Source organism: Panthera leo, chromosome A2 (assembly GCF_018350215.1).
Source record: "Panthera leo isolate Ple1 chromosome A2, P.leo_Ple1_pat1.1, whole genome shotgun sequence".
Classification (NCBI taxonomy): Eukaryota; Metazoa; Chordata; class Mammalia; order Carnivora; family Felidae; genus Panthera; species Panthera leo.
In genome coordinates this window covers 72,922,904-72,950,239 of record NC_056680.1, presented here as the reverse complement: position 1 = coordinate 72,950,239, position 27,336 = coordinate 72,922,904, and the positions used below count along the sequence as shown (strand labels likewise).

Genomic DNA, 27,336 nt, shown 5'->3' with positions numbered 1-27,336 from the left:
TAACTAGACAACTCCCGGACGCAGTGACAAGGGATCCAGAGCACTTCGACGGAGCTCCGCCCAGTGGGGGGCTGCCCAGTTGGGGGCGGGGCCTGGTGTGCTCGCGGGCGCCCCCAGTGGCGGCGAACGGCGCGCGCGCTGTGCTCTTTCCTCACGCAGGGTCCTAGGCTAACCGAGAGGCGCGCGATGCTGGCGACGCTGGCGAAGGTTGCGGCTCTGCGGAGAACCCGCCTTCTCTTCGGCCCGGGCGGCGGGAGGGGGCTGTGGACCGGCCGCCCGCAGTCAGGTACCCTCCGAGACGCGGTCCGGGCGGCGAAGGGGAACCCAGCCCCTGTCTCCCCTTCGGGCGGCGCCATGGAGAGAGCGCCCGCGCTTTCCTGAAGTGTCTCCTGTCCCCGCAGCCCGCCCTTTGGCCTCTCCCATCTCCCGGGGCCCTCACTCGTTGGCCCCGCGGCCGGCTTGGCCCCGCGCCCGCAGCCGCCCCGGGGTCACCTGCCCGGCTTCCCGGCCGAGGGCCCGAGAGTTCGCCCCTGCGCGATCGTACTGGGTGGACGCCTCGCCTCTGCCCCTTCCCCCTTCCCTGTGTCCCCCGAGTTTAAGTAACTTTAAAAAGGTGCACCCAGCCGCATTTCAGAAAGGATTTCAGAATACATCTCTGCATAACTTGGGGGGAGAGCCTGTGGTAACTCATATCGGACTTCAGCCCCTTCCTTGTTCTTGTTAAATGGAAGCGGGTTAGGGAGGCGGCTCCGAGGCAGATGCTGATTTTCAGAGAGCAAACTTTGACCGAAGCTTTTAAAATCTTGACTGTTTCACAAACTGTTGGTTATAAAGACGAATGTGCTAATTCAGGAACGACACCTACTGTATAATAAAACACGCTTTTGTACCAGACACCTGTCCCAGAATTTTATTTAGAAAATGTAGTTTAAATTGACTACCGTTTTAAAGAACTTTCTTTACTCCCTCAGAATTTGGGAATGATAGTCCACCATGACTTTTGAAATCAGCTCGCAGGAAACAGAATCTTAAGGAACTTTAGGACTCATTAAATCACAGCCTAACGGGTAGCGGGGACCTCTCCTTTCCAGGCTGTACGCCTTGCAGCTGTCACTCCTCACTGCCTCTCTGTCACTGCTCGGTGACATGGCTAGCCGAAGAGCGTGCTGTCTTCTCAGCTTCCATCCCTCTTGAGAAGTGGAGACACAAATGGTTGTTTTTGTTTTTGTTTTTTGTTATTTATTCTGAGCAAGTTCTGTTCACCAAATTTGTCCTTTAGACCCAAGTTGTAGAATCGATCAGGGCAGGATAATGCCATCAAGGCCTTGTGACGCAATGAAGGCGTGAGGACCCAGATTATCTACTTTATTGTGTATTTCTATCTTGGCCAAAAATTTAACTTTTGTGCCTTGTCTGTGGTGCTTAGCTTAATGCCTGGTAATTGAGCAGTCAGGTATTTATTGAATAAACGATTGGGTCGGTCACGACATCATCAGTGATACCTGTCGTGTAAAATTAACCAATCTACTTTTCTGGGGAGAGAAGCAGAAAAATGAGGGTGTTGGAGGCCAAAATTACCTTTATTAATTTTTTTATAACTGGCAAATGATTTGCAGAATTGATTAAAATACCGTATGTTGTCTTTTTACTTGGCTTACACTTTTAGAACGATCTTCCCTGTAGCGGTGTCTTGCTATCTTCTACACGTATGCAATTGTATTAGAAATGGGGTGGGAGGAGTGCCTGGGTGGCTCATTCAGTTAAGCCTCTGACCCTTGGTTTTGGCTCAGGTCATAATCTCACAGTTCCTGGGCCCCTGCCCTGTGTCAGGCTCTGTGCTAACAGCACAGCCTGCGTGGGATTCTCTCTCCTTTCTGCCCATCTCCCTCATGCATACATGCAAGCCCGCTCTCTCTTTTTTCTTTCAAAATAAATAAATAAATAAATAAATGTTAAAAAAAATAGATGAGTAAAGGAAAGAAATACAGTGCAGAATGTTTGACAGGTAGATTATACATGACAATGTACCCTTCACCAGGTTTGCAGATACATATGAGGATTGTGTGAGAGTTCTTAATTATATGAAAACTCCATATTCCATTTGGATCACTTCTGAGCATAGGCCATTTGCCTTTTTAGAGATGAGAAATAGCCCAAGAGAAGTCAAGTTGACTTGCTTAAGTTCACATAACAAACAGAGGTGCGACTAGAACTCAGGCTTCTTGAATCCCAGGAGATTTTTTTTCCTACGTAAAGATATATGAATTGACTATTAGTCTGTGCTTTGGAAACTGCAATAGATAAATGAACATGTAAAATTTTGAAAATGCTGTGTAGCATATTGTTTTGGATTTAGAGATTAGTAGGTAATAGCCTTAATACTGATTTTTTATAAGTGTAGCTACAATCTTCTCAGGTGTTAGCATGGGAATTGCAATGTGGGTGCCTGAACTGGTCCGTCTGAGGCATCTGTTTGTATTGAATGTATGGTGGTGAGTTCAGGGGGAGAGAGATGAGGGGAAGGAGAAGTAAAAAAGTGAAGAACTGGGATGATAGATATGAGAGTATGGTAGTTGCCCCCCTGAAGTCTGAGTCCTGTGGAGAGAAAAGGGCACTTCTTATTTTGTGAGCAACAGAGGTTTGGTTCCCCCCCCCCCCCCCCCCCCCCCCCCCCCCCCCCCCCCCCCCGCCAAAAAAAAAAGAATTGCAGCCCTGTTTAGGGAGTATCAACATTAGAAAATTGGGTACTGGATAGGTTGGTGCTTTCATGGAAGACACTTAGTGTCTTTTTTCAAGTGGCATTGTGTACATAGGACATCAACAGACAGAACATCAAGAACTTTCTGAGTACCTATGAACAATATGAGGAGCCCCAGAAATAATTGGTTAATTTTATGGTGTTGTGTATTTTATAAGTTTCACATTAATGCAAGTAAGAGTACCAAGCCAAGGAAATTTAAGCGAAAATGTCAATGGAACCATGTCTGTTTCTGTAAGACAGGATTTTTATTTAGGTTGCTTAAGATTTTTCAGTGTTTTTTTTTTTTTCTTCCAGTGGATTTCAAGTTTTTGTTTTGTTTTGTTTTTTTGTAGAGTCTTATCTTTAAAAAACATAATTGGAAACCCCAAATATGAGAGCATATGGGCTGTGCTTGAAGCAGGAATTGGGGTTTCAGAGCCCTGCTCACTATGCACCTCTAAATGCTCCCCTGAAAAGAGGCATCTGAGGCACCTCTGAGGAATTCCCAGGGCTCTCTAGAAAGAGTACAAAAGCCAGTATTTTAGGAGGTGTCAGATATTAACAAGGGCTGAAAATATTGAATATTTTGGCTTGTTTTACTGTGTATTACCAAGAAGTGTGTATATTCATTTTTCTGCGTGATCACAGCTTTCTAAGTCAAGAAAACCAGAACCTGGATTAAAGGGCAAGGTTTGGAAGTTAAATGATTGTTAAGAGATTAGATTGTTAGAGAATTCCCAGGAAGTTTATGTTTCTATTTCAAAGAGGTATAAAACTCTGAGCCTTGGAGACATTCAGGATTGAGATTGTAAAGCTGTAAAATTAATCTTTCCCTCTGTAACGTTAATCTTCTCTCCCTGAGACATTTATTTACATTCCAAAGGGTAAGAACTCAGAGACCTTCCCTTTTCTTCCTAAGGAAAATTTGCTTACATTAGGAAGATTAACTTTTTTCTGCCTTTCTCAGGGAAAGGTGGCAATTGGGCAGCTATAATATATATACTCCCACATTTATACTTTTGGGGATCTTTCCTGTGGTTCAACCCCTGTATGTATAGGCCTAACCAACTGGCTGTCTTACAATGCCTTGACATATTAGATACACATACCTAGTATCATGACCTGAGCTGAAACCAAGAGTCAGATGCTTAACTGACTGAACCACCCAGGCGCCCCTTGGCCTAATTATTTATGCAAGCCCAGGAAGAATAGCATTTGGCCTTATAGATCTTTTTTTTTTTTTTTTTCAACGTTTATTTTATTTTTTGGGACAGAGAGAGACAGAGCATGAACGGGGGAGGGACAGAGAGAGAGAGGGAGACACAGAATCGGAAACAGGCTCCAGGCTCTGAGCCATCAGCCCAGAGCCTGACGCGGGGCTCGAACTCACAGACCGCGAGATCGTGACCTGGCTGAAGTCGGACGCTTAACCGACTGCGCCACCCAGGCGCCCCGGCCTTATAGATCTTTTAAAATCTGCTTCGCTGGAACTTTTCATGAGGAATCTCAATTGAACTGTTAGTAGCCTCTCTAGGCCAGAAGCCAAGCCAAATACTTGTCATCAGACATACCTCCAATACGTATAGATTTGGGCGATTTCCTCTTCGAGGTCCCCAAAGTATCCTGAGGTTCCTGCACCTGCCAGGAAGTGACATTCTTTACTCACCTGGTAAGGCTGCTGGGAACTCTGTAAGCAGGGTATCAGGCCAACATTTCCAAGGGACTTTATGACTCCATGTTTCATAAAGTCAACCTCAGTTCCTTAAAGCTGTCTGGTCATCTGAGTCTATGCATGTCTTTCTCAGATATGGCATTCCAGTCTAAACCTTGGTAAAAGAACTAGTGTTTCCAATGGTTTCCTGTTAAAAGGAGAACAGATTCTTATTGAACTTAATGCAAATGACTATGATTACCATGGAAGAAAGGATACTCACTGAGACTTTTTGAACTTCAAAGGGTTCAGATAGAGAGAAAAATTAAATACTTCAATTTGTTTACAAATGAATACCACATTTCTGTAAGTCATAGATATCTTAAGAGAAAGTTTCCTTAATCTGGAAGAGCAAACGTTACAGAACCAGCAATGTTTCAAACAAGAGTTACAAAAACTGTAGTAATTTTCCCCAATTCACTTAGTTTCATGTTACTAATTCTTGTTCAGTTAGAATGCAGCTTTTTAGTTAGTTCTGGAGGTTCTTACCCATTTCAGTTTTATGATCTTAAAGATGTCAAATACCTGTATTTGTCAAAAGCCCTTTTTATAAATCTCCTTGAAGACAAAATTCATTTTGCAAGAGCATCAGAACAATATAAATCACAAAGACATTGTTAACAATCTGGTGAGAGTTCATTATGATGCAATTGGCATGAAAACTTGGTTATGTCTGTGACACAAAACAGTTTAATAATCAGAATATTGAGTGATGTCCTTATCCCAGAATATAACATATCAAGTAAACAAGCTGAATTAGTCACAGACTTCAGTTTACAATTTTAAATCCTGGGGAAGTTTGTTAAAACTTTAGAAAGTCTTTATTTATTTTTTTAATGTTTATTTATTTTTGAGAGAGACAGAGACAGAGCGTGAGCAGGGGAGGGGCAGAAAGAGAGAGGGAGACGCAGAATCCTAAGTAGGCTCCAGCTGAGCTGTCAGCACAGAGCCCAATTCGGGGCTCGAACTCACAACCTGTGAGATCATGACCTGAGCCTAAGTTGGATGCTTAACTGACTGAACCACCCAGGCACCTCTAAAACCTTAGAAAGTTTTAAAGCACATGCCTAAATAGGATTATGGATCATTAAAGACCTGATAAAGACAAAACATAGAAACTGGTTTTTCGGGGCAAAGAAAAGAGAAAACAACTTTGTTTACATTTTCTTATCAAGAGCCGATGAACAATCCAAGGAAACTTTGTGTTTTTAACAGAGAGAAAAGCAGAATTGTAAACTCTTAGCAACCTTAGTCTCCAGTGAAAACTAAGCAGTAACCAATTGTGAGCTGTGAACTGTTGCACCAAGATTCTTTGGATCGCAAATTTATGAATCAATTAAGCACAAAGCATGTTTTCCGACGTACCCAAATATTCTTAGTTTTTCTGAAATAAGAAGTCAAAACCAGATAAAACTCATGTTTAGTAATCAATGTGTTAATATTTTATCTTATTTGGAAAAGACCTAGAAGTCCAACGAATTCAATCCCATTTATCATCTAAGCGGAACTGTACAATTTCAGGTTACCAAAGTCTTTTAAAGCTATCTTAACCTATGAAAATTTTGAGACAAACAAAATTCACCATTATTTTAAGTCATGTTTTTGCTAACAAATTGAAACAGGAATAACATGAGCTTATTTGGCCTTCAGTAAATCTTGGTAGAATAAAAGTTTCAATTAGTTTAAATACTGAATTATGTTTCACCTGGGTGCACTTAAAAGTCAATCAGTTTGTCCCCATGTCAGTTTTTACCTGGGGCACCGGTGAGGAACTCTGAAGTGGGTGGTCTAAGTCCAAAAGGGTGCTCTTGGCTTCTACACAGAAAATTCGTTTTTTTCTGTGACACAAAATACTTTAATAATAGGAATTTTGAGTGACGACTTTCTACCAGAATATAACATACCAAGCAAACAAGCCGAATTAGTCAGAAATTTCAGTTTACAGTTTTAAACCTGGAGAAGTTTGTTAGAACCTTAGAAAGTATTTTTTTTTTTAACGTTTATTTATTTTTGAGACAGAGAGAGACAAAGCATGAACAGGGGAGGGGCAGAGAGAGAGGGAGACACAGAATCTGAAACAGGCTCCAGGCTCTGAGCGGTCAGCACAGAGCCCGACGTGGGGCTCAAACTCACGGACCGTGAGATCATGACCTGAGCCGAAGTCGGATGCTTAACTGACCAAGCCACCCAGGCGCCCCAGAAAGTATTTTTTTTTAATGTTTATTTATTTTAAAGAGAATGAGAGACACAGAGCATGAACAGGGGAGGGGCAGAGAGAGGTCGACAGAATCTGAAGCAGGATCCAGGCTCTGCAAGGATAGAAGGAGGAGCCAATGGTGCTGGAGGCACTGAGGATGCTATAGGAACCAGTTAGGTAGGCTGAACCCAAAGTGGTGCAGAAACAGGAGGAGGTGGAGGCAGAAGAGGTGAGGTGCCACTAGAAGGCAGAGAAAAAGGACTCCCCAGTCCTAATGCTTGGCTTCTCAATTTGGACAGATTTGCAGATGCCATGTTTTCCTGTCATCAGATGAAAATGTAGGCAGTTCGCATGGGGTGGGAGAAGACAGGAAACTTTCCCAAAACAAAGGGAGTTTCTGCAGCTGCTTGGGAATATTTCTTAAAGTCCCCCTCAAAGATAGATTAACCAGAGACAGTTGGCTCCAAATTATCATAGCCATTAACTTGGGAAATGAATGAGGGAGAAGCCCCCACATCTATTAGCAGGAAGCACAGTGAGGCAATCAGCATCCAGTATGTCAGGCAGCGACTGGCTATTGGCCAAACACATTCTGCAAATGGCTCTTATGTCAAGGTGCTGATTTAGGGCCATGAAACTGACCAAGATGTCGGAAGATATGGGACTTCTAACCATTTGGAAGAGTTCTAGCAAAGGAGGTCAAGCTGAAAAAAGTATTATACGAAAGCGTTCTGTGGAAGGGCCATACTTCTTAATCAGGGGGTTTGTACTAAGGCCCAGAAACATCAGGCCTTGTGGATCCAATTTGTTCCTGCTTTTAAGAACACAGCCCAAGAGTGAGTCAGAAGGAAGAGAAGAGGTCCCATCGTCGGAAAGACCAGCTACTGATTCCCAAAGGGGTGTCCTGCCAAAGAGAATGGAGTTCGGACTCATGGTCTGGATTTTAGTCAGGGCGTCGGGCTGACCTGAAAAAGGACCAGACCTAATAGGAGGGGATGGACTCTTCAGGTGGTGTCCCACCATGGAGAGAAGTCATGGCAAATACAGGGTGACCAACTCTTGGGGTATCCCACCGTGTTGGTGTGTATTACCAAGAGGTTGCAGCAAATGGCATGGCACTTCCTGGTGGGGTGTCCCCTGGCGACAGGGAGAGCCAGACACCGGTTTGGCCAGACTGGGTCAGACCCATGCAGATGCGTGGGAACATGTTTGCCCACAGATCAAGATGGCAGCTGGATCTGCAGGAACAGAGGAAAAGGGTGGAGGCCAAAAGAAGCAGCGGCTCAGAGTCAGCCAGTGTCAGGAAAGGGTCCCAAGGCAGTCCATAGTGTGTGGGGATTCAGACTGGGCAACCTGCCAGTTGTGTCAGACTTTGGGAACAGACCTCAGGAGACAGAATGAGAGAGCAGAGAAAAGAGGTCCTTCACTCTCCCAGGCTCGGACAATTCTAGCTTTCCCCCTCAGACCTTCAGACCACACTGGAGAGCCGCCCTGGCCAAAGGCCTTCAGTTATCTGAGGAGTACTAGGGGTTAGACTGTTGAAGGGTCGAAAAGAGAAAGGAGCGGGAGGGAGGGATTCCCCTCTGAAGGGCAAAAGGGGAAATCCCTCACCCTTTCTGGCAAGGGCGTCAGGCTGGTTCTCCCTGGGGCTTTGAATCCTGCATGAGGAGTAACCCCTGACAGAGGTCATCAGTTCCCCAAAGAGCAGTAGAGCTGGTTCACCCAGGGAAAGTCCTGAGAGATTCCCAAGAGAATTTGAGGAGAGTCCCAGACTGGCAGGGCTCCTCGTGCAGGGTTCCCCCAAATGTGGGTGGAGGGGGCACCAAATGTGGTGCCTTCTAAATGGGGGGGTCTCTTGATCAGATGGGGGCCCTCAAATGTGGGGTGATGATTGGGTGGAAGCCAGTGGCCCCTGAGGTGGAAGAATTCACCTGAAGCAGAACAAAGGAGATAGAAGTTTACTGAACACATGGAATGGGAGCTGAGGGCAGGACAGCAGAGGAGAGGCTGTCTGCGATGAGACAGTGGGAGGGGGCTGCTTGTAAGGAGTGGAGGTGAGGTATGAAATTTTACCTTTTTTGGTAACTGTCTGGTTATAAGTAGCCCACTGGTCAGTTAGGAATTATAGGTATTTCCGGGTGGGTCACTGATGGGGCTGTGTTCAGCCAGGTGGTCACTGTGGCCCTTTCTGCATTCCATCATTGCTCAAACCTGTTTGTGTAAAAAGGGCCTCCACATATGAGAGCCAAAGGTTACTGTTAATCATCTTCTTTTTAACTCTAAGCATGTATGCATTGTCTGTGGTAGTCAAGCACAGGTGAATTGTTTTATACATATTTACTTCTTTAAAAAAATTTTTTTTTATGTTTATTTATTTTTGAGAGAGACAGAGACAGAGTGCGAGCAGGGGAGGGGCCGAGAGAGAATGAGGCACAGACTCTGAAGCAGGCTCCAGGCTCTGAGCTGTAGGCTCTGAGCTGTCAGTAGAGAGCCCGATGAGGGGCTTGAACTTGCAAATGGTGAGATCATGACCTGAGCCGAAGTCGGACGCCTAACTGACTGAGCCACACAGGTGCCCCACATATTTACTTCTTTGTAGACTAATATTCTTTACTCAGGTGTTAACACAGATGTTAAAGCATTAACTCACACTTATATAAAAATTTTCTTTGAGAATAAAGTTGCTGACAGAGTACTTCTATATGAAGGGATATGTAAGAGTATAAATATTGTTTTTGAGACAGATATTTATTTTATTATTAATTTTTTTAATGTTTATTTATTTATTTTGAGAGGGAGAGAGGGAAAGAGAGAATCCTAAGCTGAGCTCCACACTCAGCACAGAGCCTGATGCGGTACTTGATCTCACTAACTGTAATCATGACCTGAAGTCGAAATCAAGAGTTAGATGCTTTACCAACTGAGCCACATAGGTGCCCCACAAATTGTTATTTTAAAATTAAAAAATAAAATTTTTATTTCACTGGAAGTCATATTCTTGTATATTTTCCAGTTATAAAAACAATAAAATTTGTAGAAAACCTGAAGTGTTTAGAAAAATAGAAAGCAAGATTAATTTCTTATCTAAGAAGCAACTATTAATATTTAAATAGAAAAAATAAGCCTTAGGTAGCTTAAACCTTTAAATAGGAAAATAAAAGCTTTTTAAATGGGAAACCCACCTGTACACGAACATTTATGTAATCTGGGATTGGGATAACATGGTACCTGTGCAGAAAATCATTAACATAGCAGGCCTCAGGCCTTTAGAAGGCCTTTAGAAGAACTGTCTTCAATTAGCCCTTGGATGGCATCTGGGAACTTGGCACTTGAACCTAATTAATAAAGGTGCCTAGATGGTTTGTACAATCCATGTCTTTTATGGTTAACCTGCTTTTCCTCTGAGTCTGGAATTTTGGTACATGGTAAACAGAGCATGTCTATGTGGATAGTGCTCAGTGAAAACCTTAGATTCTGAGTTTGTAATACACTTCCCTGAGCAGAAGCTTTGGACATGTTACTGTATTTTTTTTGTTTCTGGAGAAAGAAGCATGCATTGTGTGGCCCCTCACAGAAGGGAGAGAACATAAGAGGCCTGTACATGGATTTTTCCAGACTGTGCCTGTCTTTTTCCCTTGCTGATTTTGTCATGTATCATTTTGCTGTAATGTCACAGAAACAGCTATATGCCGAATCCTGTGAATCCTTTTAGCAAATCATTGGAAGTATGGGTAGTCTTGAGGAATTCTGAAACAATAAATACCAAAGGTGGAAAGTAAAATGATTTTTTTGAAAGTAAAATTCCAAAATTACTCAAAGCAAACTGAAGGTAGGGAAAAGTTACTTTTATTAAATACTAATGATAAAAGGTTAATATTCTTACTGCATAAAGAGTCCATAAAAATTAATAATAAGAAAATTCTGCCTAAGCAATATGGGGCAAACAAAATAATTTATAAGAGAATTTATAAGAATAATTTATAAGGGAAGATGTGAAACAAGAGCAGTTACGAAAAACTCTTCACTTTCAGAAGTCATTAAATAAATGCAAATTAAAATGACAATGACATGCACATTTTTAATTTTCAAATTTGCAACAAGTAAATAAAAATCCTACAAAGCCAAGAGATCATATTCAGTGTTATGGAAGATGGCGGAGAACACTATTTTCATACACTGCTGGTGCCAGCATATATTAGTACTACCTTTCTCATGGACAATTTGATAATTGGTATTAACAGTACTAAAGAGTTTGTATCATGAACACAGCTAGGCCACCATAAGGCCTGCCTCTGTATTTGGAAGCATGGTCTTTGTTTTCCTTTAAGTATCAACTTATATGCAAGATATTGTTTACAAGTTATTTAGGAGTTAGACCGCTACTAAAGATTCGTATGTGGAAGGCTGGAAAGCTACCAATTTATAGACTTTATAAATCAATCTAGAGTTAAAGACTTTATAACCAAAAGTTTTTATCACTTAAATACATTTTATAATATGAACTAAAGTGAGAGTTAAGATCTGGGATGTGTGAGGAATATGCTTTTCTTTAGCCTAGTGGGGAGAATGGTTATCATGAAAGAAGGCTTATTCACTGGCTAATCAACTTTAGGCAAGAATACATATGGAAGTTGAGGGGCGCCTGGGTGGCTTAGTTGGTTAAGTATCTGACTTCAGCTCAGGTCATGATCTTGCGGTTCTTGGGTTCGAGCCACGTGTCTGGCTCTGTGCTGACAGCTTGGATCCTGGAGACTGCTTTGGATTCTGTGTCTCCCTGTCCTCTTTGCTCCTCTCTATCTCTCTGTGTGTCTCTTTCTCTCTGTCTCTGTCTCTCAAAAATGAATAAACATTTAAAAAATTAAAAAAATGTATGTATGGAAGTTGAAAACCTGGAAATTGATTTTTTAAAAATGATTCATGTATCTCTTAAGAAAGTTTTCACACATCTCAGTTTGAAGACTGCTGCTAAAGGGACAGTAAAACAATCTACCCCTGAAATGGACTTATCACTTGTTAGCTTTCTTGCCGTGAAATTGCTTAGAGGCTACCATTTTTCTTCCTTCAATGCTTGGCATCTCAAGTGGTCAGGATAGGCTTGGTTGTGCTGCAGCACAAATTAGCCCACCATCTCATTGGCTTTAATACAATAAAAACATCTTTCTTGCACGTCTGTCTTCACTATGTGAAATTTGCAGCCTCCAGGGTTGCTGCAGTAGAAGAGAAACCTGGAGGATTTCATGGGATTAAAAAAAATTATTTATTTATTTTGAGAGAGAGCGAGAGTGTGTGTGTGCACATGCATGAACCGGGGAAGGGCAGAGACAGAGGGAGACCAAAGATCCCAAGCAGGTTCCATGCTGTCAGCGCAGAGCCTGATGCTGGACTCTATCTCACAAACCGTGAGATCATGACCTGAGCTGAAATCAAGAGTTGGTCGCTTAGCCGACTAAGCCACCCAGGTGCTCCTTCATGGGATGTTTTTAAGGGTCTGTACTGAATTGGCTTAAGTTACTTCCATCTATCCATTTCATTGGCCAGACCCCAGGCATTTGAGCCCAATCTCACTGCAAGAGAAAGCTGGAAGTGTGGAGGAGCAGAGGGATTTGGAATTAGCACTGACGTGTATTTTGGTTGTGGCACGCTTTACTCATGATTCAGAAGCCCTCTTTCTGATCAGAGGCCATCGTTCTTCCTATAAACTTCTCTTTTCATTAAAATAGTGGCATCCGGCAGTTATAAAACCTGTTTGATTGCAAATCCCACAGTAATAATAGCTGCATTCTTATAGGTGAAGGGCAGTTGGTAAGAAACTGGTGTCAATAGGAGGTAGATTATAAATTATTCTAAGTTATTTTTTTAAATTTTTTAAGGTTTATTTATTTTTTGAAAGAGAGAGAGGGAGGGAGGGAGGGGCAGAAAGAGAGGGAGACACAGAATCCAAAGCAGGTTCCAGGCTCTGAGCTGTCAGCACAGAGCCCGATGCGGGGCCCAAACTCATGAACTGTGAGATCATGACCTGAGCCGAAGTCAGATGCTTTAACTGACTGAGCCACCCAGGCACCCCAATTATTCTAAGTTATTACCCATCTATTTTCTGGTTGTCTCTAAGTGGTATGGTTGGCTCATAACTTGAGTATCACTCCCACACTACCTTTTTACAACTCAGAAATTCTACTTTCCCTGGAATGTCTTCCGGTGGATAGTAATTTTTGAAGTACTCTAAACTCCTAAAATTACCTGTCAAACTATATCATTAGTAACAGAGATTTTTTCAAGACTTCTAACACATGCCAGAAAGAAAACATCATGCTAACTATTTTAAATAAAGCTTCAGCAGATTAAGAGAACATGCTTTGAAAAAAATGTCCATCTTCTGCTTTCTCACTCCTAAGTTCTGGTAGTTAAGTTCTCTGTAAAATATCAAATTAAAAAAATCCTTTTAATGTATATTACATGTTCTATTTGATCAGTTTGTTTTATGACTTCGCCTTTTTTTTTTTTTTTTCTTAAATGTTGGCTAGTACGGTGGGGAGGGATGCCATGATTGCTGTCACACAGATGAGCCACTTAGCTGGGTATCTGTCAATTATGTCTACTCTCATGCTGCTCAAGTTTATTTGTGTCCTGGAAACCTTAGGGCCACATACCAGGGGAGTCTTAGAAACAGCTCTAGCAAGCAGGGAATTGATGGCTCCTTCATTACAATTATACTTCTTTGCATGATTGCTTGGCTGTATTCTTATAATAGCTTTCCATCCTAGAGGCTAAATAAATAGAGCGATATACAAACTGCTTGATATATCACAGAAAATTAACAACTGTTGCCCTTTCCAACTGTTTTTCCTCCTATAATCACCCTTTACTCCCATCCAACTTATTCTTGTCTTTCACAAACTGCCAAAATGTGGATGTAGATATCCTTAAGTATAGAGTGTTGAGAGTCATATTTTTTTCTGTACCTTAAAATAATTGTGTTTTTCTTTTCTTATTTTCCAATCTAGAATAAGTTATTTACTTTAATAGGTGGTGTGACTGTGTAATACATATATGATAGTGATAATAATGACAAAAGTAAACTTTTAGTAAGCCTTTACTATATGCCAAGAAGTTTGCTGAGCACTTTACACACAACATTTCATGTAATATTGCAAACTCTATGATTTAGGTGTTTCACATGAGGAAACTGAAGCTCAGAGACGTGAAGTTACCTTGAAGGTCATAAGGTAGCAAGTACTGGAGCAGGGAATTGAATCCAGTCAGTCTCCAAAGTTCATGCTCTTTACTATTGAAAGCTCATTTATTAATTTTGACTTCAGTGTGTTCCAGAAGTCCTTTCTGGGTGTCTTCTCAGACAATACAAAATTCTGTTGCCTAATATGAAATGAATTCAGTTTAAAAGTTTTTGTGGTTTATATATACAATGGAATACTACTTGGCAATGAGAAAGAATGAAATCTTGCCATTTGCAACAATGTGGATGGAACTGGAAGGTATTATGCTGAATGAAGTAAGTCAGTCAGAGAAGGACACATATCATATGTTTTCACTCATATGTGGAATTTGAGAAACTTAACAGAAGACCATGGGGAAGGGAAAGGGAAAAAATTGTTTCAAAGAGAGAGGGAGGCAAACCATAAGAGACTCTTAAATACAGAGGACAAACTGAGGGTTGATGGGGGTGGGGTGGGGGAGAGGGGAAAATGGATGATGGGCATTGAGGAGGGCACTTGTTGGGATGAGCACAGGGTATTGTATGTAAGCGATGAATCACGGGAATCTACCCCCGAAGCCATTGATATACTGTATGTTAGCTAACTTGACAATAAATTATATTAAAAAAAAAAAGTTTTTGCTTCATTGAAGTGCCTGGGTGGCTCAGTTGGTTAAGTGTCTGACTCTTGATTTCGGGTCAGGTCATGATCTCACGTTTCAGGGGTTTGATCCCCATGTTGGGCTCTGCGCTGACAGTGCAAAGCCTTGCTTGGGATTCTCTGTCTCCCTCTCTGCCTTTCCCTCATACACACACACACACACACACACACTCTGTCTCTCTCTCTCTCTCTCTCTCTCTCAAATAAATAAAAATTAAAAATAAATAAAAGTTTTTGCTTCATTAAACAAAATTTACTAATTTTTATGGCTGTGAGATGACATTGTAGTGAAATATAGACTTCTCTTAATAGATTTGTAATGAAACGAGATTTATGGGATGAAGAGATTCCTAAACGTATCTTATGCATCATTTGAAATAAAACAGGGGCCCTAAAAAGAGATTTGAGAACCCAAGACCAGTATTTTTGGAGACATTTATAACAAAGAGAATTACTTGTCCATTCATTCCTAATGATGTCAAACTATCCTCTCATATTTGAGGTCTTTTTCTATGTTTTTATTCTTGAAAATGTTTTTCCAATGTTTTTGTTTATTCTGTATGTTTTTTCTTTTTTTTTTTTTTTTTTGCTGATTAGAAACATAATCAAAATTAAACAAAATTACAGAAAAATAAAACTTAGCTGGTAAAAGTTCTCCATAACTTCTTTTCCCAAGATTTAATCCCTGATAAAATTTCATGAATGCTTCTACAACTACCAACATATATTATTAATGCTATTATGTATATTTATAAAATAGGATAATATGCATTTTATTCTATAACTTGATTTTATTTTTTAACTAGAAATATATCTTGGTTGTGGCACCTGGCTCAGTGACTGAGTGGGTCAATCGGTTAAGCATCCAATTCTTGATTTGACTCAGGTCATGATCTTACGGTTGGTGAGGTCAAGCCCTGTGTCAGGCTCTGTGCTGACAGTGCAAAACTTGCTTGGGATTCTCTCTCTCCCTCTCTTGTCTTTGCCCCTCCCCCACATCCTGCTCATGTGCACGTTCTCTCTCTCAAGATAAATTAACTTAAAAAAAAAAGAAATATATATACTGGTCCACTTTTCGTGTTAGGATATGTAAGTCTGTTTCATTTTTTTTTCTTTTTTTTTAAATTAAAAAAAGTTTGTTTGTTTATTTATTTATTTATTTATCTATTTAGATCACGAGTGGGGAAGGGGCAGAAAGAGAGGGAGAGTGAGAGAATCCCAAACAGGCTCTGTGCTGTGTGTGCAGAGTCTGGTGTCGGGCTTGAACTCATGAAATGTGAAATCATGACCTGATCTGAAATTAAGAGTCACACGCCCAACCAACTGAGCCACTCAGGCTCCCTTTAAATTTTCTTTAATGTTTATTTATTTTTGAGAGAGAGAGAGAGAGAGAGACAGACAGACAGACAGTGTGTGAGTCGGGAAGGGGTAGAGAGAGAGGGAGACACACAATCTGAAGCAGGCTCCAGGCTCTGAGCTGTCGGCACAGAGTCCAGTCAGGACTCGAACCTACGAACTGTGAGATCATGACCTGAGCCAAAGTTGGATGCTTAACCAACTGAGCCACTCAGGCACCCTTGTTTCATTTTTAAAAATATCTATATGAGAATCTGTTGTATGAATGTGCCAGTGCTTATTTAACATTTCACCTGTTGGTGGATTTTTGCATTGTTTTGAATATTTTGCTTCAGTATTTTCATTTCTTTAAAATTTTAGTAAGAGTGTGTGAGCAGGGGAGAGGCACAGCGAAAGAGAGAGAGAGAGAGAGAGAGAGAGAGAGAGAGAGAGAATGTTAAGCAGGCTCCTCACCCAGTGACTGGAGAGCTTGACCCTGAGATCATGACCTGAGCTGAAATCAAGATTCAGTCGCTCAGCCAAGTGAGCCATCCAGGTGCCCCTATTTTGCTTCACTATTAAACATAGTGGGGCAGTTCATAAGAAGATGTATGAATGGCCAATTATTACACGAAAAGATGTGCGATATCATTATTCATCAGGGAAATGCAAATTAAAACCACAACAAGAAATATCTACTCATTAGAATGACTAACTTTGGAAATAACAGCAATTTCCAGTGTTGCGAGGATGTGAAGCATCTAGAACTCACATGCACTGTTTTACAACCACTTGGAAGATCTGTTTGGCTGTTTCTTAGAAAGTTAAAGATACACTTAGCATATTACCCAGCCGTTTCACTAGGTATTTACCCAAGAAAAATTAAAACATGTTCATACAAAGACTTGTACATCAATGTTCATAGCAGTTTGATTCATTGTAGCCTAAAACTGGAACCAACTCAATGTCCATCAACAGCTGAATGCATAACAAATGTGGTATATCCATATAGTAGAATACTACTCACTTATAAAAATGCAACAACATGAATGAATCTCAAAATTATAATGCTTTATGAAAGAAGCCAGACATGCAAGAGTCTCTATTAAGTGATTTCATTTACATAAAATTCTAGAAAATGCAAACTACATTTTAGTAACAGAAAGCAGATCATTGGTTGCCTAAGGCTGAGAGTGGAGGGAGAGGTAGTTTGCAAAGGAAGAATCTTCTTTCACAGGAAGAAACTTTCAGGGGATGGAGAGTTCTATTGATTGTGGAGGTGACTGCACAAGTATATATATCTGTCAAAACTTAATTAATTGTATAATTTATTATATGTAAATTATTTTTAACAATGTTGATTGAAAAACATTTGAAGTACAGCTGAAAATCAAAACAAAAAGGTTCTGCAATGAACATTTTTTTTTACCCATGTCTAGGCATACTTGTGGAATTGTTTTGTGAATTAAATGCCAACAACAGGAAAACCTAGTATGAGGATATTAACATTTAAAAAAATTTTTAATGTTTTTATTTATTTTTTGAGAGAGAGAGAGAGAGAAAGAGACAGAGTGTGAGTGGGGGAGGGACAGAGAGAGAGAGGGAGACACAGAATCTGAAACAGGTTCTGCAGGCTCTGAAATGTCATGACAGCACAGAGCTTGATGTAGGACTCGAACTTGCAGACCACGAGATCATGATCTAAGCTGAAGTTGGATGCTTAACCGACTGAGCCAACCAGGTGCCCCTAACATTTAAAATTTTTATGCCCTACAAAGTTGTTAGTGATTTATGTGTATGAATGTGCCCATTTCATCACCCCCTTGCCAATATTGGGTATTATAAATATTTGCCAATCTGGTGAGAAAAATATTATTATTATTATAACTTTCATCTTTTCATTGTAGATGAAATTGCTATGAATGTCTTTTGTTACGCATACTAGAAATTTTTATTTATCTGTGAATTAACTGTGTATATTTCCAATTTTTCCTTTCTTTCTTTCTTACTGATTTCTAACAGTATTTTATATGTAATAAAAACCTTTGTCTTTTATTTTTATTGCAAATATTTCCATTCTTCCAGTATGTTATTTATCTTTTAAGTTTAATCATGGTATCTTTCATTGTACTGAGTTTAAAATTTTATGTAGTCAGAACTGTCAACTTTGATGATGTTTTAATTTCAAAAATTTTTTTTAGATAGAGAAGAACTTTTCTCAAAGTTTCTCAAACATTCTTGCTTTAATGGTTTTATTTACTTTAAATTTTATTTGTATTTAGATCTTAGAACTTAAGTGTAGATCACACGTCTTCTTTTCTATATGGATAGTCAATTTTCCTAACACTGTTTCTTAAATAATTTATCATTTTCCCACTGATTTGAGATTTCTTCTTTGTTGTGTAATAATTTTTCATTTCTATGTGTGGCTGTTTCTTTGTTCATATGTTAATATCTTATTTTAAAAATTATACTTTTATTTTTACCTTGTAGGCTAAATATTCTTCTCCCCACAAAAATTTTTTTCTAGGCTATTCTTGATCATATACTCATCAAGATGAATTTTAGAATCAATTTATCAAATCTTCTTTACCTTTTCTTCCCCTGTGGCCCACCCTTCCAAACTGTGTTTTGATGATGGCACTCAGGTTTGTTTGAAAGCTTCCCAAGGCTGGTCAGGGCTTTCTGGTTGAGGTAGTGCTGATCTTTCTCTTGCCTCTTTTATACAGTTAATTCTCGTTATTAGAAGTAGTTTTGTTCTATAAACTGAACACCAAATTAGTGAATACTGAACCATTGCTCCTGGGAGAAATATAGGATTAAGTTCCTGCAAGTCTTTGGTCACACATTTTTGTCTACCAGTTAATACACATAATGTTGTATTATGGGTGTTTCTGTTTAAAGTCACCTTATTTAATATATATTGTTGATTCATTAACATTGAATCCATGGCCAGAGCATTATAACTTATATAGTTATAGTCATGCCTGAACAAAGCTTATCTAACACATATTTTCTCTATAGGGCTCATCATGGTCTTCTTGCACTTAAGAACACCAGACAGCACTTCAGCACTACTCTTGGGGCCATTTTATTTATTTATTTATTAAAAAAAATTTTTTTTTCTTTATTTTTGAGAGAGAGAGAGAGACAGAGTACGAGCTGGGGAGGGGCAGAAAGAGAGGGAGACACAGAATCAGAAGCAGGCTCCAGGCTCTGAGCTATCAGCACAGAGCCCAACACGGGGCTCGAACCCACAAACCATGAGATCATGACTTGAGCCGAAGTCGGATGCTCAGTCGACTTGAGCCACCCAGGCGACTTAGACTTGGGGGCTATTTTAAATGGTGAAATCACCAACAAAACAGCACAGAAACGTGAAAATGTGACACTAAGTACACCACACTAAGGACACTTGTTTACAGTATGAGACCTGAGACAAGAAGGCCTAACAAGGCAAAACAAGAAGAGTGTTGCTGGGAACATGTACATCAAGTGACTGAAATTTTTCTGCATTCTGTGCATGGCCTGAAATGACTGCAAAAGCACTGAAAATGTTGATTTTGGAGTTAGTGAGTAGTTGAATCCTCAAATACAGAATCTGCGAATGATGACAATAGACTATAATTTCCCCTTGAAGCTGCTGCAGTTTGTGTAAATAATTAAATGGAAAGCCTCAGAGTGCAATATTTATCAAAACATTGCAGGGGGCAGTACAGCAAAATGATTCCTCAACTGTCGCTCATGAATTTAACATAACTTATAGTTTATTTTTTAATTTTTAAAATCAATATTTTATATATACTTCACATCTATATGGTTAACTACGAAAAATAGTAACCTCTGATGCCTCTGCCCCTTTTTCCCAGAGACAACAAATGTCAATTCTTTTAGCTGTTTCTTTTAGCTTTTACCTTCAAATTTCTAAGTAATGTAATTATAATGCTACTTCTTGCTTTTGTTTTTAGGAATTATCTGTAGTGAGAAAGACTAGCTCTCTTTCACCACCATGCCAACAACTACACATACACTTTCTATCTTATCAAATCATACATTTTGCTAGATCAGAATTCAAGTATTTGCATCGTTATGATTATACAATTATTCTTCAGATTTGGATGACATTGCTGCTCTTGCACACCTTTTTGTTTTTCCTTGTGTTAATATTTGTATGGCTTCTTTATTTACTTTCTCAATATATGTCCTTAATTCACCCCCAACTGAACCATGAAGATATTTCAGCTATTGTGTTAGTATTTTCTTTACTTTCATTCTGAAGATTCCTTTCATCTTTCTCCTTTAGATCCCTCATTTTCTGGATCCCTTATCTTCTTATTTCTTTAAAAAAAAATTTTTTTTTTAACATTTATTCATTTTTGAGAGGCAGAGAGAGACAGCATGAGCAGGGAAGGGGCAGAGAAAGGGAGACACAGAATCCGAAGCAGGTCCAGGCTCTGAGCTGTCAGCACAGAGCCCAACGTGGGGCTCGAACTCAGGAACTGCGAGATCATGACCTGAGCCGAAGTGGGATGCTCAACCGACTGAGCCACCCAGGTGCCCCTCTTCTTATTTCTTTTTAAAAAGTGTTTATTTATTTATTTTGAGATGGAGAGCAAGAGAGAGTGCACTTGCTTGCATGAGTGGGGGAGGGGCAGAGGGAGAGAGAGAATCCTAAGCGGGACCCCACTCTGTCAGCACAGAGCCCAACATGGGGCTCGAACTCACGATGCTGGGATCCTGACTGGAGCTAAAATCAAGAGTTGGTCACTCAACCGACTGAGCCATCCAGGTGCCCCTCTTTCTTTTTCTGTTTTTGGTGGACCATATCCTCTAGAAATAATTTTCCCAAGAAGGGATGGGAAGGTAAAATTTTTCTGATTAAAAAGTTTCTTTTTTCTACCCTCACACAAGACTCATGGCTTGACTGGGTTTAGAATTTAAAAGAGAAATACATATTCCTTTCAAAAATTTTAAGGTTTTTGTTCCATTTTTATGTTTTAGCTTCCAGTACTGTTGAGAAGTTCAATGAGATTCTGTTAGCCAATCCTTTATATATGCTTGTTTCCTCCTTAGAGATTTTTCAGATCTTCTTTTGGCAGAGACAAAAAATCTTAGTGTTCCAAATTCTTACACTGATGTGCTTTGGTGTATGTTTTTAATTTATTTATTTGTTTTTAAATTTCTAGCACTTTGTCACCTTTTAAAATTTTTATTGTGGTTGAGACACAATGTTACATTAGTTGCAGGTATCTAATATTGTGATTTGACCACTTTAATATATGCTATATTCACCACAAGTGTAGCTACCGTCTGTCACTGTACAATGCTATTACAACACCATTTATCATTTTTCCTATCCTGTACCTTTTTTTTTTAAGTTTATGTATTTATTTTGAGAGAGAGAGAGATTGAAAGAGAGAGCACAGGAGTGGAGCAGAGAGAGAGAGGGGAGAGAGAGAATCCCAAGCAGGCTCTGCACTGACAGTGAGATCATGACCTGAGCTGAAATCAAGAGTTGGATGTTTAACTGACTGAGCCACTCAGGCACCCCTCCTATGCTGTACCTTTCATTCCCATGACTTATTCATTTTTGGTGTGTGTCTTTATTGTTATTAATTTAATTTGACTTAATTAATTTGTAAAAATTTGAGTATATTTGACACGTTACATTGGTTTCAGGTATACAGTATAGTGATTTGACAAATCTGTATGTTAATACTACCCTCACCACAAATGTAGCTATAATCTGTCACCATGCAATGCTATTACCATATTGTTAACTAGAGTCCTTATGCTTTGCCTGTTATCCCCATGACTTACTCATTCCATAACTGGAAGCCTGTATCTCTAACTCCCTGTCAACCATTTTGCCCATCCTCCTACCCCCTCTCCTCTCTGGCAACCATCAGTTTGTATTTATAGGTCTGATTCTGCTTTTTGTTTGTTTATTCATTTATTTTGTTTTTTAGATTTCATCTCTGAGTGAAATCATGTGATGTTTGTCTTTCTGTCTGACTTACTTCACTTAGCATAATACCCTCTAAGTTCATCCGTGTTGTTGCAAATGGCAAGATCTCATCTTTTTTAAGGCTGAGTAATATTCCACTCTGTGTGTGTGTGTGTGTGTGTGTGTGTGTGTGTGTGTGTGTGTATCATATCTTCTTTATCCATTCATCTATTGATGAACACTTGGGCTGCTTTCATATATTGGCTATTGTAAATAATGCTGAAATAAACATAAGGGTGCATGTATCTTTTCAAAATGGGGTGTGTCTTTTTAAAGTCTAGGCAGGGCATGCAGAGCCCCCCTCCTTTTTTTTTGAGATATAGAGGGGAGGGGCAGAGAGGGAGAGAGAGTATCTCGAGCAGGCTCCATGCTCAGCACGGAGCCCTATGAGGGACCTGATCTCATGACCCTGAGATCAAGACCCTGAGATCACGACCTGAGCTGAAACCAAGAGTTGGAAGCTTAACCGACTACAGCACCCAAGTGCTGCAAGGGCCCTTTCAGTCTGCAAAATCATATCCTTCAATTCTGTGATCTTGATCTGAATTATTTATTAATGTTCTCTCTTCTGTTTTTGCTGTTCACTCTTTGAGAAACCTGTATTATTGGAATTCCTAGGCTGATTCTTTTTTTCCCCCTCTCCTCCATTTTTCACTTTTATCATTTCTTTTTGTTCTACTGTCTGAGTGATTTTATTTTTTCTTTTTTTTAATTTTGTTAATGTTTATTTATTTTTGAAAGACAGAGTGTGAGTGGGGGAGGGGCAGAGAGAGAGAGGGAGACACAGAATCTGAAGCAGGCTCCAGGCTCCAAGCCATCAGCATAGAGCCCGACGCGGGGCTTGAACCCACAAGCTGTGAGATTGTCACCTGAGTCAAAGTTGGACACTTAGCCAACTGAGCCACCCAGGCGCCCCTGGGTAATTTTCTTATCTTTATCTTTCTGCCTTTCTCTTACATTTTCGTTCTTCTGTCATTTTTTAAAGTTCCAAGATCATATTTTCATTCTCTAAATACTTTTTACAAGTGTCCTTTTCTGTTTTATAGGTGCAAGTTCTTCATTTTTCTGATAATATTGATAATTTTTTATGGACATAAAACTTGCGTACAGTAAAATTCTTTTTGGCGTGTAGTCCTGTGAATTTGGGCAAACATATAGAGTCATGTAACCATCACCATAATTACGATATAGAACACTTCCCTCACCTCTCAAAACTTGCAGTCATTCTCTCTTCATTCCCAGCCTCTCCCAACTCTTACCTATTTTCTATCTATATCCTTTGTCTTTTCAAGAATGTCATATTGATGGAATTGTAATGTAGTTTACCTGTCTTATATCTGTTTGCTCTTTCTTTTTCATGTTTGCCTTGGTCTCTTTCTTTCCTGATATAGGTTTTCCCTATATCTTGCTGATTTTTTGACTGTTCTTTTATACAATAGGGGATGGACATTTAAAAAGCTGATTAGAGGGGTGCCTGGTTGGCTCACTTGGTTAGTGTCTGACTTTGGCTCGGGTCATGATCTCGCAGTTCGTGAGTTCAAGCCCCGTGTCTGACTCTGTGCTGACAGCTCAGAGCCTGGAGCCTGCTTCAGATTCTGTGTCTCCCTCTCTCTCTGCCCCTCTCCCTTTCATGCTCTATCTCTCTCAAAAATAAATAAACATTAGAAAAAAATTAAAAAAAAATAAAAAGCTGATTAGAAACTGTATGCATGGGTCGAGCTTTGTTATGGGCTGAATTTGTCCCCCTCAATTTATACATTGAAGTCCTAATCCCCCACATCTCAGACTGTTTTTGGAGATAGTTCCCTTAAAGAGATACTTACATTAAAATGAGGCTATTTGGGTGGGTCTTTACTGGTTGGTGTCTTTATAAGAAGAGGTTAGAACATAGAGATATCAGGGATGTAGTGCAAAGAGGGATGACCCTGTGAAGAGGCAGCAAGAAAGTGGCCATCTGCAAATGAAGGAGAGAGGTTTCAGGAGAAACTAAACTTGCTGATACCTTGATCTTGGACTTCTAGTCTCTAGAACTATGAAAAAATAATTCCTATTGTTGAAGGCACTCAGGCTATGGTATTTTGTTACGGCAGCTCCAGAACACTACAATAAGGTTTCTTGATTGACAAGTTTCAATGTCGGGTGATATGATATGGCTGGACTTTTATGTGTCAATGACTACTATCAGTATTTTTAGTTATTTTCTCTTGGATTGATAAAATTCTTTTCCAAAGAGGAATTTTCAAGTAAAGCTATTTGACATGGCAGCTAGAGAAGAAAGGGATTTGGAGACTTATGGAGTGGAGAAGATTTGCAATAGCTGTTTTGGGAAGAGGTGGGTTGAGCAATAGGTTGTTGGGTAACAATGAATTTGAAGTTAGGCAACTTGATTTTATAGGGGGCAAAACTCAATAGCCTCTCTTCATCAGCTTGATGTTTATGTTGCAGTGTAAGTGACAAGGATGGTAAGGGTGCTTGAAGCAATGTTGTGTAGGCTCCTTAAGGAACTGAATTAAACATGGGCACAAGTTTCAAGTAGATGTTTATGTATTTTTAAAACATTTATTTATTTACTTATTTGTGGGGGAGGGAGCATGAGTGGGGGAGGGGGAGAGAGGGGGAATCCCATGCAGGTTCTGCACATTCAGCACAGAGCCCAGCTTGGGGCTTGATCTCACAAACCTCAAGATCATGACTGGAGCCCAAATCAAGAGTCTGATGCTCAACTGACTGAGCTACCCAGATGCCCCACAAGCAGATGTTTACTAGAAGAGGTATGATAATGGCCAATAAACATATGAAAATGTGCTCAATGTCACTTGTCATCACAGCAATACAAATTGAAACCACTATGAGTGTATTACCCAGTGTCCAAGATGGCTGCAATGATCCTTACCTCCTCATACACCCTTGTGTATGGAGTACTCCCTAATACTGCACCAGAGTTGGCCTATGTGACTAATAGCATATGGTAGCTGTGATAATATGTCACATATGAGATTAGGTTATAAACACTGCAGCATCCATCTTGGCACCAAGAAACCCCACCTGTAATATTGCTGCAATGGGACTGTAGTTTTTTCACTGTGTTCCATTATGGCAATCTATTAATGCATTGTGGCAAAATGAGGATTTTTTTTTTTCTCCTCATCTTTCTGTCCTTTCTTTCCCTCCACAAACATTTTTTAAATGGTATTTTTAAAGTTTACTTATTTTGAGAGGGAGGGAGGGGCAGAGTGAGGGGAAGAGAGAGAGACTCCCAAGCAGGCTCCGTGGTGTCAGTGCAGAGCCCAACACAGGGCTTGAACCCACTGTGAGACCATGACTTGAGCCAAAATCAAGAGTTGGAGGCTTAACCGACTGGACCATCCAGGTGCCCCTTTAATGTTTTTTTTTTTTTTTTTTTAATGTTTATTTTTGAGAGAGAGAGAGAGGGGCAGAGAGAGAGAGGGGGACAGAGGATCCAAAGTGGGCTCTGAGCTGACAGCAGATAGCTTGATGCAGGGCTCAAACTCACGAACTGTGAGATCATGACCTGAGCCGAAGTCTGATGCTTAACTGACTGAACCACCCAGGAGCTCCAGCAATTTCTTATTTTAAAAGAATGAATGGGTTGATTTCAAGGAGCAAGTGCCCACTATATGGAATTTCAATGTTCCTTACCAGAACATTGAGGTAATGTCCTCTTAGCTGAGGACACTCCTAGCTAAGAATTGTTGTGTCTCTTGTGATCCTTCTCAAGACTATAATGATATGTGTGTAAATGTGTGGTATATGTGTAAATCTGTAACTCTTATTCTTAATCCACTGGTGATGGAGATGCATTAAGATTTTTAAAAAAATGTATTGACATGAGGAACTCCCAATCATTGCTGGTGGGAATGCAAAACGGTACAGCTACTTTGGAAGGTGGGGTGGAAAACGAAACATACTCTTAGCACACTTTTCAGTAATCAGCACTTCTTGAGAATTACCCAAATGAATTGAAAATTTAATGTCCACAGAAAAACCTGCACACAATGTTTTAGCAGCTTTCTTTGTAACCACCAAACCTGGGAAGCAACCAAGGTGCCCTTTAGTAGGTGAATGGATAAATAAACTGGTCTATCAAGGTATTGGAATATCATTCAGCACTGAAAAGAAATGATCTGTCAAGCCACAGAGGAAACTTAAATGAATATTATTGAGTGAAAGAAGACAATCTAAAAAGGCTACTACTGTATGATTCCAACCATATGACATTCTGGAAAAGGCAAACTGTGGATACAGTAAAAAGATTGGATTACAGGAGTTTGAGGTGGGGAGGAAGGGATGAATAGGCAGAGCAGAGAGGATTTTTAGGGCAGTGAAAGTATTCTGTGTATTATAATGTTTGATACACGCCATTATGCATTTGTCTAAACCCATAAAATGTACGAGAGCAAGAGTGAATTCTAAAGTATGCGATAGTGATGTGTCAGGGTAACTTTGTCAGTTGTGAAAAATGTGTCACTCTGGTGAGGGATGTTCAAAATGGGCGATGTTGGGCACATGTGGGGAAAAGAAGTACATGAGAATTCTTTGTAATTTCTGCTCAGTTTTGCTGTGAATCTAAAAACTTCTCTAAAAAAGTCTATTTAAAAAATGTATTGAACCAGTAGTTCATCATTTTCCCCCATAAATTCAGCTTGATCTCAGTCATCATGATCTAAACTTTGTAAGCCATTTGGCTAGAATTTGACTTTGTGATTTAGTGTTGATGTTAAATATTTTTAGTGAATTAATGATACAATTATTGACCTATCTGCTAATTTTTATAGCTGGTGGGTGAAGAGAAGAAGTAAATACACATATATTTTATATGTAAATATTTTTTGTAAATAAATTATTTAATAAACTTTAAAAATTCATATTTTCTCCCTGTTTGAAGTGTAGAATAAATACGTGGAGGTCTTTGTTGTTCTTTTTTAGTTGTTAGTAATTTTTTGTTGTTTAGTTCACTTTTTATTATTTTTTTTATGACTTTATTTTTTTTATAGCTGTTTCAGGTTTACAGCAAAATTGAGAGGAAGGTACAGAGATTTCCCATATACCCCTTGCCTACACACACCTCCATTATCCATATCCCTCCGCCAGAGTATAATTTGTTACAAACTATATTGACAGTGCCCTAAAAATCCTTATTTTTCATTAGACAAATTATCTTAGGTGTAACTGTGGACTTTATTAATAGGGTATTAGAGGTTGTAATTTTTACAGATTGACTTAACTGGATCAGGTCAAAAGTTTCTGTGTTACATATAAAGCAGAAATATAGTAAAGGAAAAAATATAGTTTTGGTAGTAATAGAGATTACTTAAAACAGAATATTAACAATTTTGCACTTTTCCTTCTGAAAATTCGTCATCAATGCTCTTAAAATATTTTCTGTGTTTTGCCAGATACTGACAATATGAAGCCACTGGAGGGTGTAAAAATTCTGGATCTAACAAGGTTTGT

General features: G+C 39.6%; 1 protein-coding gene across 6 annotated transcripts in view; it reads left to right on the top strand.

Moving 5' to 3' along the window:
- Positions 1 to 119: 119 nt before the first annotated feature.
- SUGCT (succinyl-CoA:glutarate-CoA transferase) overlaps positions 120 to 27,336 on the top strand; it is a 747,074-nt gene continuing 719,857 nt past the window's right edge. For all 6 annotated transcript variants that reach the window (XM_042914509.1, XM_042914495.1, XM_042914503.1 and 3 more), the window contains exons 1-2: positions 120 to 286; positions 27,279 to 27,330. In XM_042914509.1, coding sequence (XP_042770443.1) covers positions 187 to 286; positions 27,279 to 27,330 — 152 coding nt within the window. In that variant the 5' untranslated portion in view covers positions 120 to 186. The remainder of the gene's footprint in view (positions 287 to 27,278; positions 27,331 to 27,336) is intronic.